The 11,410-nt window shown below is 63.8% G+C and overlaps 1 protein-coding gene across 1 annotated transcript in view; it reads left to right on the top strand.

Moving 5' to 3' along the window:
- The first annotated feature begins 2,239 nt into the window (after positions 1-2,239).
- The window catches only part of LOC121339395 (solute carrier family 12 member 7-like), a 12,005-nt gene continuing 2,834 nt past the window's right edge, over positions 2,240-11,410 (top strand). The window contains exons 1-14 of the mRNA XM_041411137.1: positions 2,240-2,467; positions 2,872-2,964; positions 3,230-3,376; positions 4,280-4,334; positions 4,411-4,541; positions 5,058-5,290; positions 5,374-5,510; positions 5,846-5,962; positions 6,161-6,194; positions 7,378-7,549; positions 7,654-7,691; positions 8,644-8,815; positions 10,811-10,914; positions 10,990-11,092. Of these exons, the coding sequence (XP_041267071.1) occupies positions 2,240-2,467; positions 2,872-2,964; positions 3,230-3,376; positions 4,280-4,334; positions 4,411-4,541; positions 5,058-5,290; positions 5,374-5,510; positions 5,846-5,962; positions 6,161-6,194; positions 7,378-7,549; positions 7,654-7,691; positions 8,644-8,815; positions 10,811-10,914; positions 10,990-11,092 (1,764 nt within the window). The remainder of the gene's footprint in view (positions 2,468-2,871; positions 2,965-3,229; positions 3,377-4,279; positions 4,335-4,410; positions 4,542-5,057; positions 5,291-5,373; positions 5,511-5,845; positions 5,963-6,160; positions 6,195-7,377; positions 7,550-7,653; positions 7,692-8,643; positions 8,816-10,810; positions 10,915-10,989; positions 11,093-11,410) is intronic.

Genomic DNA, 11,410 nt, shown 5'->3' with positions numbered 1-11,410 from the left:
CTCAAAAATGGGTGAGTTTAATCCAAAAAGGAGAGTTTGACACCAAAAAAGGGGAATTTGCATTTAAAAGGTGGGGCTTGGTCTCTAAAAGGGGAATTTGGCCCTCCAAAGGGGCTGTTTTGCCTCAAAAAGTCGGGGGTTGGTTCCAAAATGAGGAGGTTGGTTTCAAAAAAAGAGATTTTGAGCCAAAAAATGGGGAATTTGGCCTCAGAGAGGAGGGGTGGCTCCAAATGGGGATTTTAGTGGGGACATTTACCCTCACAGTTTCCAAATTCTCTTCAAAATTCCCCATTTTCCCTCAAAATTCCCCATTTCCCCCTCAAAATTCTCCATTTCCCCCTCAAAATTCCCCCTTTTCCCCTCAAAATCGCCAATTTTCCCCCCAAAATTGCCCAGTTTCTCCCCAAAATCCCCCATTTTCCCCCAAAATTCCCCATTTTTCCCATCCAGCTGAGATTTTTCCCCAGCATTCATTGCTCCCTTCCAGAATTTTCAATTTTTGCTCCTCCAATGTTTGGCCCCAAAAAGAGGGAGTTTATCCCTAAAAAGGGAGATTTAGCTCCTAAAAGTGGGAATTCGGGCCATGAGGGAAGGGTGGCCTCAAAAATGGGTGAGTTTAATCCAAAAAGGAGAGTTTGACACCAAAAAAGGGGAATTTGCATTTAAAAGGTGGGGCTTGGTCTCTAAAAGGGGAATTTGGCCCTCCAAAGGGGCTGTTTTGCCTCAAAAAGTCGGGGGTTGGTTCCAAAATGAGGAGGTTGGTTTCAAAAAAAGAGATTTTGAGCCAAAAAATGGGGAATTTGGCCCTCAGAGAGGAGGGGTGGCTCCAAATGGGGATTTTAGTGGGGGCATTTCCCTCACAGTTTCCAAATTCTCTTCAAAATTCCCCATTTTCCCTCAAAATTCCCCATTTCCCCCTCAAAATTCTCCATTTCCCCCTCAAAATTCCCCCTTTTCCCCTCAAAATCGCCAATTTTCCCCCCAAAATTGCCCAGTTTCTCCCCAAAATTCCCCATTTTTCCCATTCAGATGAGTTTTTTCCCCAGCATTCATTGCTCCCTTCCAGAATTTTCAAGTTTTGCTCCTCCAATGCCTTTTTTCCCTCTCAAAGAAACTCAAAAATGATGAATTAGGTCCCAAAATAAAAATTTCTGCCCCCAAATGAGACTTTTTCCACCCGCAGTCCCCTCAATTTTTGCCATAAATTGGAATTTTTCCTTCTCTGAGTTTCTCCATCCTCACTAAGATCTGCTCTTTACATTTTTCTCTCTTTATGCAGTTTTATATTTTATAAATTTTGATTTTTTTTTTATTTTCCCTCAAAACAACACAACTTTGCCCCAAATTGGTTCCCAAAAATGCCCATTTTGCCCCAAAGTGGCTCCTTTCCACCTGGAAATTCCCAATTCCACCCCAAACCTCTTCTTATTCCTGCAAAAAATGAATATTTACCTCTCCGAAATTAATTTTCCCTCCCAAAAATACCTTTTTCAAGAGAAAAATGTAATTTCCCCCCCCCAAACCTGTGATTTCCCCCCAAAATTCCCACAACTCCCTTTTCCCTGCCAAAATTCTCTCTATTCCCATAAAATTAATCAGGTTCTCTCTGAAATTCATCTTTCCTCCTCAAACGCTTCTTGGCATGGCCAAAAATCTCTCTTTTGTCCCAAAAATTCCCATTTTTCCCTGCAAAAATACTGATTTTCCCCAAAATAGGGATTTTTGCTCTGATGGTTCTGATTTTTCCTCTAAAAATTTCAATTTTCCCCTCCAAAAAAATGGACCTTTGTGCAAAAAATCTTGATTTTCCCTCGAAATGTGTAGATTTTGCTCTAAAATGGTGGAGTTTCCTCTAAATTATGTTTTTTGTGTCTAGAATGGTTTTTTTTCTCCTCTTCAAAAGGGACAATTTTCTATTTAAAATGTGGATTTTTCCTCTCTAAACGTGAAATTTTTTTCCAAAATTGCTGCTTTTGTTCTATAAATGTGTCTTTTCCTCCAAAAAAAGTGGATTTTCCCCCCAATCCAGCATTTCCCCCCCCAATACGATGAATTTTCTCCTTAAAAATGTGAATTTTCCTCGAAAAATTCTTATTTTTCCCCAAAAAGCCCCTCAAAAATGTGAATTTTCGCCGGAAAATTTCATTTTTCCCTCTCAATCCATGGCGTTCCTCCCGCAGGTGCCGTGATGATGACGTCATCGCCGCCGCGCTGACGTCACCGCCTCCCTGCTGACGTCATGGCGGTGCCGGGGGCGTGGCCGGCGCGGGGGGCGGAGCCCTCGGACAGCAGCCCCGAGCCCCCCTCCCCCTCCAGCTCCCGGCCCCCCCTGTCCGACTCCAGCCCCTCCCCCACCGAGACCACGCCCACCCCGCGGGGGCGGGGCCCGGGGGGCGGGGCCAGAGCTCGCCCCGCCCCTCCCAACCCTGGCGGGGTGGGGGGGGAGCGGCCCCTGGCGCTGTTTGAGGTGAGGCCACGCCCCCTCTAATTCCCACCCATCATTAGCCCCACCCCTTCACTGGCCCCCCCCACTCATGCACAGTACTCGGTTGTGAGGCCACACCCCCTAATTAACCACACCTCATTAGTGCCCAGGCACTGTGGTGAGGCCACGCCCACCCCAAGCCCCACCCCTAATTAGCCCCACCCAATTAATGTTCTGCATGAAGCCACGCCCCTTCCTGGCCCCACCAAGTGCCTGCTGCCATTTATGACAAGGCCACACCCCCTCAGCCCCACCCTGAGCCCCACCCTCCTTGACCCCCCCCCTGAGGCTGCCCACCTTTGAGCCCCTCCCTCCCCAGCCCTGCCACTGCCCCGCCCCTGAGCCCCTCCCTCCTTGGCCCCGCCCCTGACCCCGCTCCCCCGCAGGAGGAGCTGGCCACGCGTCCCCGCGTGCCGGCGCTGCTGCGCAGGATGGCCCCGTACAGCGCGCTGAGCCCTGACAGCGACTGCGCCGGCCCGGTGAGTGACCCGGGGACACTGGGGACACCTGGGGACACCTGGGGGGACCCCTGGGGACACCTGGGGACACATCTAGGGACACCTGGGGGACACCTGGGGACAGCTGGGACACACCTGGGAGGTACCAGGGTGGCCCTGGGTGACCCCACTGACCCCTGGGTGACCCCTCTGTCCCCAGTGCCGCGCCCTGGGCACGCTGCAGGGGGTGGTGGCCCTGGGTGACCCTTGGGTTGTCACTGACCCCTGGTGACCCCTCTGTCCCCAGCGCCGCGCCCTGGGGACGCTGCAGGGCGTGGTGGCGCCGTCGCTGCAGTCGCTGCTGGGGCTGCTGCTGCTGCTGCGCCTGCCCTGGGTCGTGGGACACGGCGGCGTCCTGGGGACAGCGGCCATCGGGCTGCTCCTGGGGGCCTGCGTGAGTCACCGGGGACACGGCGACATGGGGACACAGCTGGGGACATGGGGACACAGCTGGGGACGTGGGGACACAGCTGGGAACATGGGGACACAGCTGGGGACATGGGGACACAGCTGGGGACGTGGGGACACAGCTGGGGACGTGGGGACACAGCTGGGAACATGGGGACACAGCTGGGGACATGGGGACACAGCTGGGGACGTGGGGACACAGCTGGGGACGTGGGGACGCACCTGGGGACACGGGGACACAGCTGGGGGAACAGCTGTCCTGGGGACAGCGGCCATCGGGCTGCTCCTGGGGGCCTGCGTGAGTCACCGGGGACACACCTGGGGTCACACCTGGGGACAGAGGGACACAGCTGGGGACACCTGGGGTTGGGGTCGTGTTCTGGGTACTCTCTGGGGGGTGGTCACAGGGGTCAGAGGTCAGTGGTCAGTGGCCTCAGAGGTCAGGGTCATTGGTCAGCAGTCGGTGGTTAGCAGTCATTGGTCACTGGTCAGTGGTCAGTGGGTTAGTGGTCTCAGCAGTCAGAGGGGTCAGTGGTCAGCGGTCACTGGTCAGCGGTCAGCGGTTAGTGGTCAGCAGTCAGAGGGTCCCTGCTCAGCGGTCAGAGGGTCCCTGCTCAGCGGTCAGAGGGTCCCTGCTCAGCAGTCAGTGGTCACTGCTCAGTGGTCAGAGGGGTCAGTGGTCCCTGCTCAGTGGTCAGCGGTCAGAGGGTCCCAGCTCAGCGGTCAGCAGTCAGTGGTCAGTGGTCAGAGGGGTCCCTGCTCAGTGGTCAGAGGGGTCAGTGGTCAGTGGTCAGAGGGGTTACTGGTCAGAGGGGTCAGAGGGTCCCTGCTCACGGTCCCTGGCCCCTGGCCCCGCTCACAGTCCCTCTCCGGCCGGTGTCCCCCGCAGATGCTGCTGACCGCCGTGTCGCTCAGCGCCGTGGCCACCAACGGGCTGGACCCCGGTGAGCTGGGGGAGGGGCGGCCCCGCCCCGCCGGCCCTGGGCGCGCCCGCGCTGACCCCGCCCTCTGACGTCACAGGGGGCGGGGCGCTGTCGCTGCTGTCGGGGGCGCTGGGCCCCGAGGCCGGGGGGGCCGTGGGGGTCTGCGGCTTCCTGAGCGCCGCCTTCACCTGCGCGGCCGCGGCGCTGGGCGGGGCCGAGCTGCTGCTGGTGAGAAACGGGGCGGGGCTAACGGATGGGCGGGGCCGAGCTGCTGGTGGTGAGAAAGGGGGCGGGGCTAAGGGATGGGCAGAACTGAGGGATGGGTGGGGCTAATGGATGGGCAGGACGGAACTGCTTATGATGAGGGGGCGGGGCTGAGGGATGGGTGTGGCCAACGGCATGGGCGAGGCTAATGGATAGGCGGGGCTGAGCTGCTGGTGAGAGGGGCGGGGCCAACGGGATGGGCGGGGCCGAGCTGCTGGTGGTGACAGACGAGGTGGGGCTAAGGAAGGGGCGGGGCCGAGCTGCTGCCGGTGAGAGGGATGTGCCACAGAGGGGCGGGGCCGGGTGGGGATGGGGGCGGGGCTGGGGGAGGCAGAGGAGCTGCTGGTGAGAGGGGCGGGGCAGGATCTGGGCGGGGCCAGGGAGGAGCTGGGGTGAGGTCAGGGTGGGGCAATGGGCGTGGCTTCCCCTTATGGGTGTGCGGGCGGGCGGAGCCTGTCACCGCCGTGTCCCCTCCCCCAGGTGTACCTGCTCCCCGGCTGGGCGGTGCTTCCGGGGCGTGGCCGCTGGGGCCGCCTCAACAACGGGCGTGGCTACGGGGCGGGGCTTCTGGCGCTGCTGGGGGCGGGGTCTCTGGCCCCGCCCCGCGTGCGCGCTCTGGCCGCGCCCCTGGGCCCCGCGGGGCTGCTGCTGGCGCTGCTGGCGCTGCAGGCGGGGTCCCTGCGCCACGCCCTGCTCCGCGACCCCGCCCACGCGTGAGTGCTGGTCCCACCCCGTGCTGATGAGATGCTAATGAGATGCTAATGAGCCGCCCGGCTGACGCTGCGCTCCTCCCCAGGCTGTGCCTCCCCCCCCGGCCCGGGGACCCCCTCCTGCCCTGCGCCCCCCCCGCGCCCCCCAACGCCTCCCGCGGTCCTCCCAGCCAGCAGGGGGCGCTGCCCGCCCTGCCCGGGCCCAGCGCGCGCCTCCTGGCACGTGAGTCCGAGGGGGCGGGGCCGCGGGAAGACACGCCCACATGGGCGGTGTGGCTCCGCCTCCTGGGCTAGGGGAGGGGGAGGGTGGGCGTGGCTACTGCGGGACACGCCCACAGTGAGGTGGTGGCCACACCGCTCCGGGCCAATTTAGGGGCGGGGCCACAAAGGGGTCACAGGGAGGTCACGGGGGGTGGGGTCACCCCTGGGTCATGGGGTGGGGGATGGGGACTTTGGGGGGGTCACCCTGAGGTCATGGAGAGGTCACGGGGGGTGGGGTCGCCCCGAGGTCACTGGGAGGGGCTGTGGGCGTGGCCTCACCTGCTGCCCCACCCCCAGGGAACCTGTGGCCCCGCCCCCAGGAGGCGGGGCTGGGGGCGGGGCCTGAGCAGGAGGAGGGCGGGGCCGACGCCTCCTTCGGAGCCCTGCTGGGGCTGAGCCTGCCCTCGGCCGCGGGTGAGGGGCGGAACGGGGAGGGGGCGGAATGGGGAGGGGGATGGAAATGGGGAGGGTTTTGGGGTGCCCAGGGGTGCTCTGGGGGGTTTTGGGGTTCAGGCCGTTTTTGGGGTGCCCAGGGGTGCTCTGGGGGTGCTCTGGGGGAGTTTTGGGGTTCAGGCCGTTTTTGGGGTGCCCAGGGGTGCTCTGGGGGTGCAGCCGCTGCTCCGAGCTCGGGGACGTCGCGCGCTCGGTGCCGGCCGGGAGCCTCGGGGCTGCCGTGGCCACGGCGCTGGGCTGTATCCACAGCGGGGCACCCCGAAACCGGGGGGACCCCGGAACCGGGGGGGCACCCCGAAACACCGGGGGGACCCCAAAACATCGGGGGGGTCCTGGAACTTGGGGGGAGCCAGTCAGGGGGGACCCCAAAACCTGGGGGTCACCACGTCCACGGCACTGGGCTGGATCCCCAAAGTGGGGGGGACCCCAAAATATCCGGGGACCCCGAAACCCCGGGGGGACCCCAAGTCTGAGGGGGGAAACAGGTGGGGGACCCCAAAACCTGGGAGTCATCGTGGTGCTGGGCTGGATCCCACCCCAAATGGGGGACCCCGAAACTGGAGGAGGACCCCAAAACCCCGGGGGGACCCCAAAACCTGGAGGGACCCCAAAACTGGGGAGGGGACTCCAAAACTGGGGAGGGGACTCCAAAACTGGGGAGACTCAAATCCCAAAACCTGGGGGTCACCACGGCCACGGCGCTGGGCTGGTCCGACCCCAAAACTGGGGGGGACCCCGAAACATGAGGGGATTTTGGGAGGGTTTTGGGGGGATTTTGAGGATTTGGGGCGGATTTGAAGAGATCTTTGGCGTTTTTGGGGGGGAGTTGTGGCCACCAGGGGGTCCCCGATGCCACCAGGGGGTCCTGATGTCCCCAGTGCCACCCGGGGGTCCCCAATATCCCTGAGGGATCCCCGATGCCACCAGGGGATCCCCGATGCCACCAGGGGGGTCCTGGTGTGCCCGAGGGGGATCCCCAGTGTCACCAGCGGGGTCCCAGTGTCACCAATGCCACCAGGGGGTCCTGATGTCCCCAGTGCCACCCGGGGGTCCCCAATATCCCTGAGGGATCCCCGATGCCACCAGGGGGTCCCCAATGCCACCAGGGGGTCCCCGATGTCCCCAATGTTACCAGAAGGGTCCCTGGTGTCCCTAAAGGATCCCCAATGTCACCAGGGGGCCCCTGGTGTCTCTAATGTCATCAGGGGGTCCCCAATGTCACCAGGCGGGTCTTGTTGGCCGGGGCGGGACCCTGCTGTCCCCCCCACACACACACTGTCCCCGAGGGTTCGGTGCCACCCCGGGCAGTGTCCCCGGGCAGTGTCCCCACTGTGTCCCCGGGCAGTGTCCCCATGTCCCTCCCCATGTCCCCGCAGGTTCGGTGTCACCCTGGGCGGTGTCCCCGTGCTGGCCGCTGTCGCCTGGCCCTGGTGGCTGCCGCTGCTGGGGGCGGGGCTGTCGGCGGGGGGCGCGGGGCTGCAGGCGCTGCTCGGGGGGTCCCGCCTGCTGCGGGCCCTGGCGCGGACACGGGCGCTGCCGCTGCCGCGCGTGAGTGTCCCCAGGGTCCCCGGTGTCCCCGAGGGATCCCGGTGTTCCTAAGGGTGTCCCCAGGGTGTCCTGGTGCTCCTAAGGGGTCCCCGATGTCCCCAAAGGTGTCCCCAAGGGTCCCCGATGTTCCCAAGGGGTCCCGGTACTCCTAAGGGGGTCCCTGATGTTCCCCAAGGATGTCCCCAAGGGGTCCCGGTGTTCCTAAGGGGGGTCCCCGATGTCCCCAAGGATGTCCCCAGGGGTCCCCGATGTCCCCACGGGGTCCCCAAGGGGTCCTGGTGGCTCTAAGGGGGTCTCTGTTGTCCCCAGGGTGTCCTGGTGCTCCTAAGGGGTCCCCGATGTCCCCAAGGGTCCCTGAGGGATCCCCGATGCCACCAGGGGGTCCCCGATGCCACCAGGGGGTCCTGATGTCCCCAGTGCCACCCGGGGGTCCCCAATGTCCCTGAGGGATCCCCGATGCCACCAGGGGGTCCCCGATGCCACCAGGGGGTCCTGATGTCCCCAGTGCCACCCGGGGGTCCCCAATATCCCTGAGGGATCCCCGATGCCACCAGGGGGTCCCCAATGCCACCAGGGGGTCCCCTGATGTCCCCAATGTTACCAGAAGGGTCCCTGGTGTCCCTAAAGGATCCCCAATGTCACCAGGGGATCCCCAATGCCACCAGGGGGGTCCTGGTGTGCCCGAGGGGGATCCCCAGTGTCACCAGCGGGGTCCCAGTGTCACCAATGCCACCAGGGGGTCCTGATGTCCCCAGTGCCACCCGGGGGTCCCCAATATCCCTGAGGGATCCCCGATGCCACCAGGGGGTCCCCAATGCCACCAGGGGGTCCCCGATGTCCCCAATGTTACCAGAAGGGTCCCTGGTGTCCCTAAAGGATCCCCAATGTCACCAGGGGGCCCCTGGTGTCTCTAATGTCATCAGGGGGTCCCCAATGTCACCAGGCGGGTCTTGTTGGCCGGGGCGGGACCCTGCTGTCCCCCCCACACACACACTGTCCCCGAGGGTTCGGTGCCACCCCGGGCAGTGTCCCCGGGCAGTGTCCCCACTGTGTCCCCGGGCAGTGTCCCCATGTCCCTCCCCATGTCCCCGCAGGTTCGGTGTCACCCTGGGCGGTGTCCCCGTGCTGGCCGCTGTCGCCTGGCCCTGGTGGCTGCCGCTGCTGGGGGCGGGGCTGTCGGCGGGGGGCGCGGGGCTGCAGGCGCTGCTCGGGGGGTCCCGCCTGCTGCGGGCCCTGGCGCGGACACGGGCGCTGCCGCTGCCGCGCGTGAGTGTCCCCAGGGTCCCCGGTGTCCCCGAGGGATCCCGGTGTTCCTAAGGGTGTCCCCAGGGTGTCCTGGTGCTCCTAAGGGGTCCCCGATGTCCCCAAGGATGTCCCCAGGGGTCCCCGATGTCCCCACGGGGTCCCCAAGGGGTCCTGGTGGCTCTAAGGGGGTCTCTGTTGTCCCCAGGGTGTCCTGGTGCTCCTAAGGGGTCCCCGATGTCCCCAAGGGTGTCCCCAAGGGTCCCCGATGTCCCCAAGGGGTCCCGGTACTCCTAAGGGGGTCCCTGATGTTCCCCAAGGATGTCCCCAAGGGGTCCCGGTGTTCCTAAGGGGGGTCCCCGATGTCCCCAAGGATGTCCCCAGGGGTCCCCGATGTCCCCACGGGGTCCCCAAGGGGTCCTGGTGGCTCTAAGGGGGTCTCTGTTGTCCCCAGGGTGTCCTGGTGCTCCTAAGGGGTCCCCGATGTCCCCAAGGGTGTCCCCAAGGGGTCCCGGTGTTCTTAAGGGGGTCCCCAATGTCCCTAAGGGGTCCCGGGTTCCTAAGGGGGTCTTCAGTGTCCCCAAGGGTGTCCCCAGGGGGGTTCTGGTGCTCCCAAGGGTGTCCCCAGAGGGTCCCCAATGTCCCTAAGGGTGTCCCCGATGTCCTTAAGGGTGTCCCCAAGGGGTCCTGGTGTTCCTAAGGGGGTCCCTGTTGTCCCCAAGGGGTCTCTAAGAGGGTCCCCAATGTCCCCAGAGTGTCCCTGATGTCCCCAAGGTGTCCCCAGGGGATCCCGGTGGTTCTGAGGGGTCCTCGATGTCCCCAGGGGAGTTCCCAGGAGGTTCCCAATGTCCCCAGGGAGTCCCCAATGTCCCCAAGGGGTCTCTAAGGAGGTCCTTGATGTCCCCTAGGGGTCCCCGATGTCCTCGATGTCCCTAGGGCTGTCCCCAGGGAGTCCCCAATGTCCCCAAGGGGTCTCTAAGGAGGTCCTTGATGTCCCCTAGGGGTCCCCGATGTCCTCGATGTCCCTAGGGCTGTCCCCAGGGAGTCCCCAATGTCCCCAAGGGGTCTCTAAGGAGGTCCTTGATGTCCCCTAGGGGTCCCCGATGTCCCTAGGGCTGTCCACAGGGAGTCCCCAATGTCCCCAAGGGTTCCCGGTGCCTCTAAGGGGGTCCCCAAGGGTGTCCCCAATGTCCCCTCCATGTCCTCTCCATGTCCCCCTGTGTCCCCGCAGGTGCTGGGGTGGGGCTGTCCCCATGTCCCCGGTGGATGTCCCCTCCCTGTCCCTATGTCCCCCGGGGATGTTCCTATGTCCCCTGGTGTCCCCATGTCCCCTGGTGTCCCCTCGGTGTCCCCATGTCCCCTCGGTGTCCCCACTGTCCCTGTCCATGTCCCCGGGTGTCCCCATGTCCCCTGGTGTCCCCATGTCCCCATGTCCCCTGGTGTCCCTGCAGGCGCTGTCCCTGTCCCCATGTCCCCGCTGTCCCTGTCCCTGTCCCCATGTCCCCATGTCCCCCGGTGTCCCGCAGTCCCTGTCCCTGTCCCCGGGTGTCCCCATGTCCCCCGGTGTCCCTGTCCCCATGTCCCCATGTCCCCGCTGTCCCTGTCCCCATGTCCCCATGTCCCCATGTCCCCGCTGTCCCTGTCCCTGTCCCCATGTCCCCATGTCCCCACTGTCCCTATCCCCATGTCCCCATGTCCCCGCTGTCCCTGTCCCTGTCCCCATGTCCCCGCTGTCCCTGTCCCCCTCTCCCCATGTCCCCATGTCCCCGCTGTCCCTGTCCCTGTCCCCATGTCCCCCGGTGTCCCCGCTGTCCCTGTCCCCATGTCCCGGTGTCCCGCAGGCGCTGTCCCCATGTCCCCATGTCCCCGCTGTCCCTGTCCCTGTCCCCATGTCCCCCGGTGTCCCCGCTGTCCCTGTCCCCATGTCCCCATGTCCCCATGTCCCCGCTGTCCCTGTCCCTGTCCCCATGTCCCCCGGTGTCCCCGCTGTCCCTGTGCCCATGTCCCGGTGTCCCGCAGGCGCTGTCGCGGGGCCGGCGCTGGCCCCTGGCGGTGACGGTGCTGACGGCGGCCCTGGGGGTGCTGCTGGGCTCGCTGGACCTGCTGGCCCCGGTGCTCTCCGTGTGCGTGACCCCTCCCCCGCCCCGCCCCGGCACGGTGACGTCAGCCGCGCCGTGACGTCACACACCCCCCTTCAGGTTGTGCCTGACGTCATACCTGGGGCTGAACCTGGCGTGCGCCCTGCAGGGGCTGCTGCCCACGGCCGGCTGGAGCCCGCGCTGCCCGCTCTACCACTGGTCAGTGAGTGACCCCGAGTGACCCTGAGTGACCACTGAGTGTGTGACCCTGTGTGACCCTGTGTGACCCTGAGTGACCACTGAGTGACCACTGTGTGACCCTGTGTGACCCTGTGTGAGTGACCCCGAGTGACCACTGTGTGACCACTGAGTGACCCCGAGTGACCCTGAGTGACCACTGAGTGACCCCGAGTGACCCTGAGTGACCACTGAGTGTGTGACCCCTGTGTGAGTGACCAATGAGTGACCAATGAGTGACCACTGCTGCCCACGGCTGGCTGGAGCCCACGCTGCCCGCTCTACCACTGGTCAGTGAGTGACC

This window comes from Onychostruthus taczanowskii, unplaced genomic scaffold (genome assembly GCF_017590055.1).
Source record: "Onychostruthus taczanowskii isolate IOZ18803 unplaced genomic scaffold, ASM1759005v1 scaffold342, whole genome shotgun sequence".
NCBI lineage: Eukaryota > Metazoa > Chordata > Aves > Passeriformes > Passeridae > Onychostruthus > Onychostruthus taczanowskii.
The sequence above is the reverse complement of the archived record's forward strand: the minus strand, read 5'-3'. Positions and strand labels throughout refer to the sequence as shown.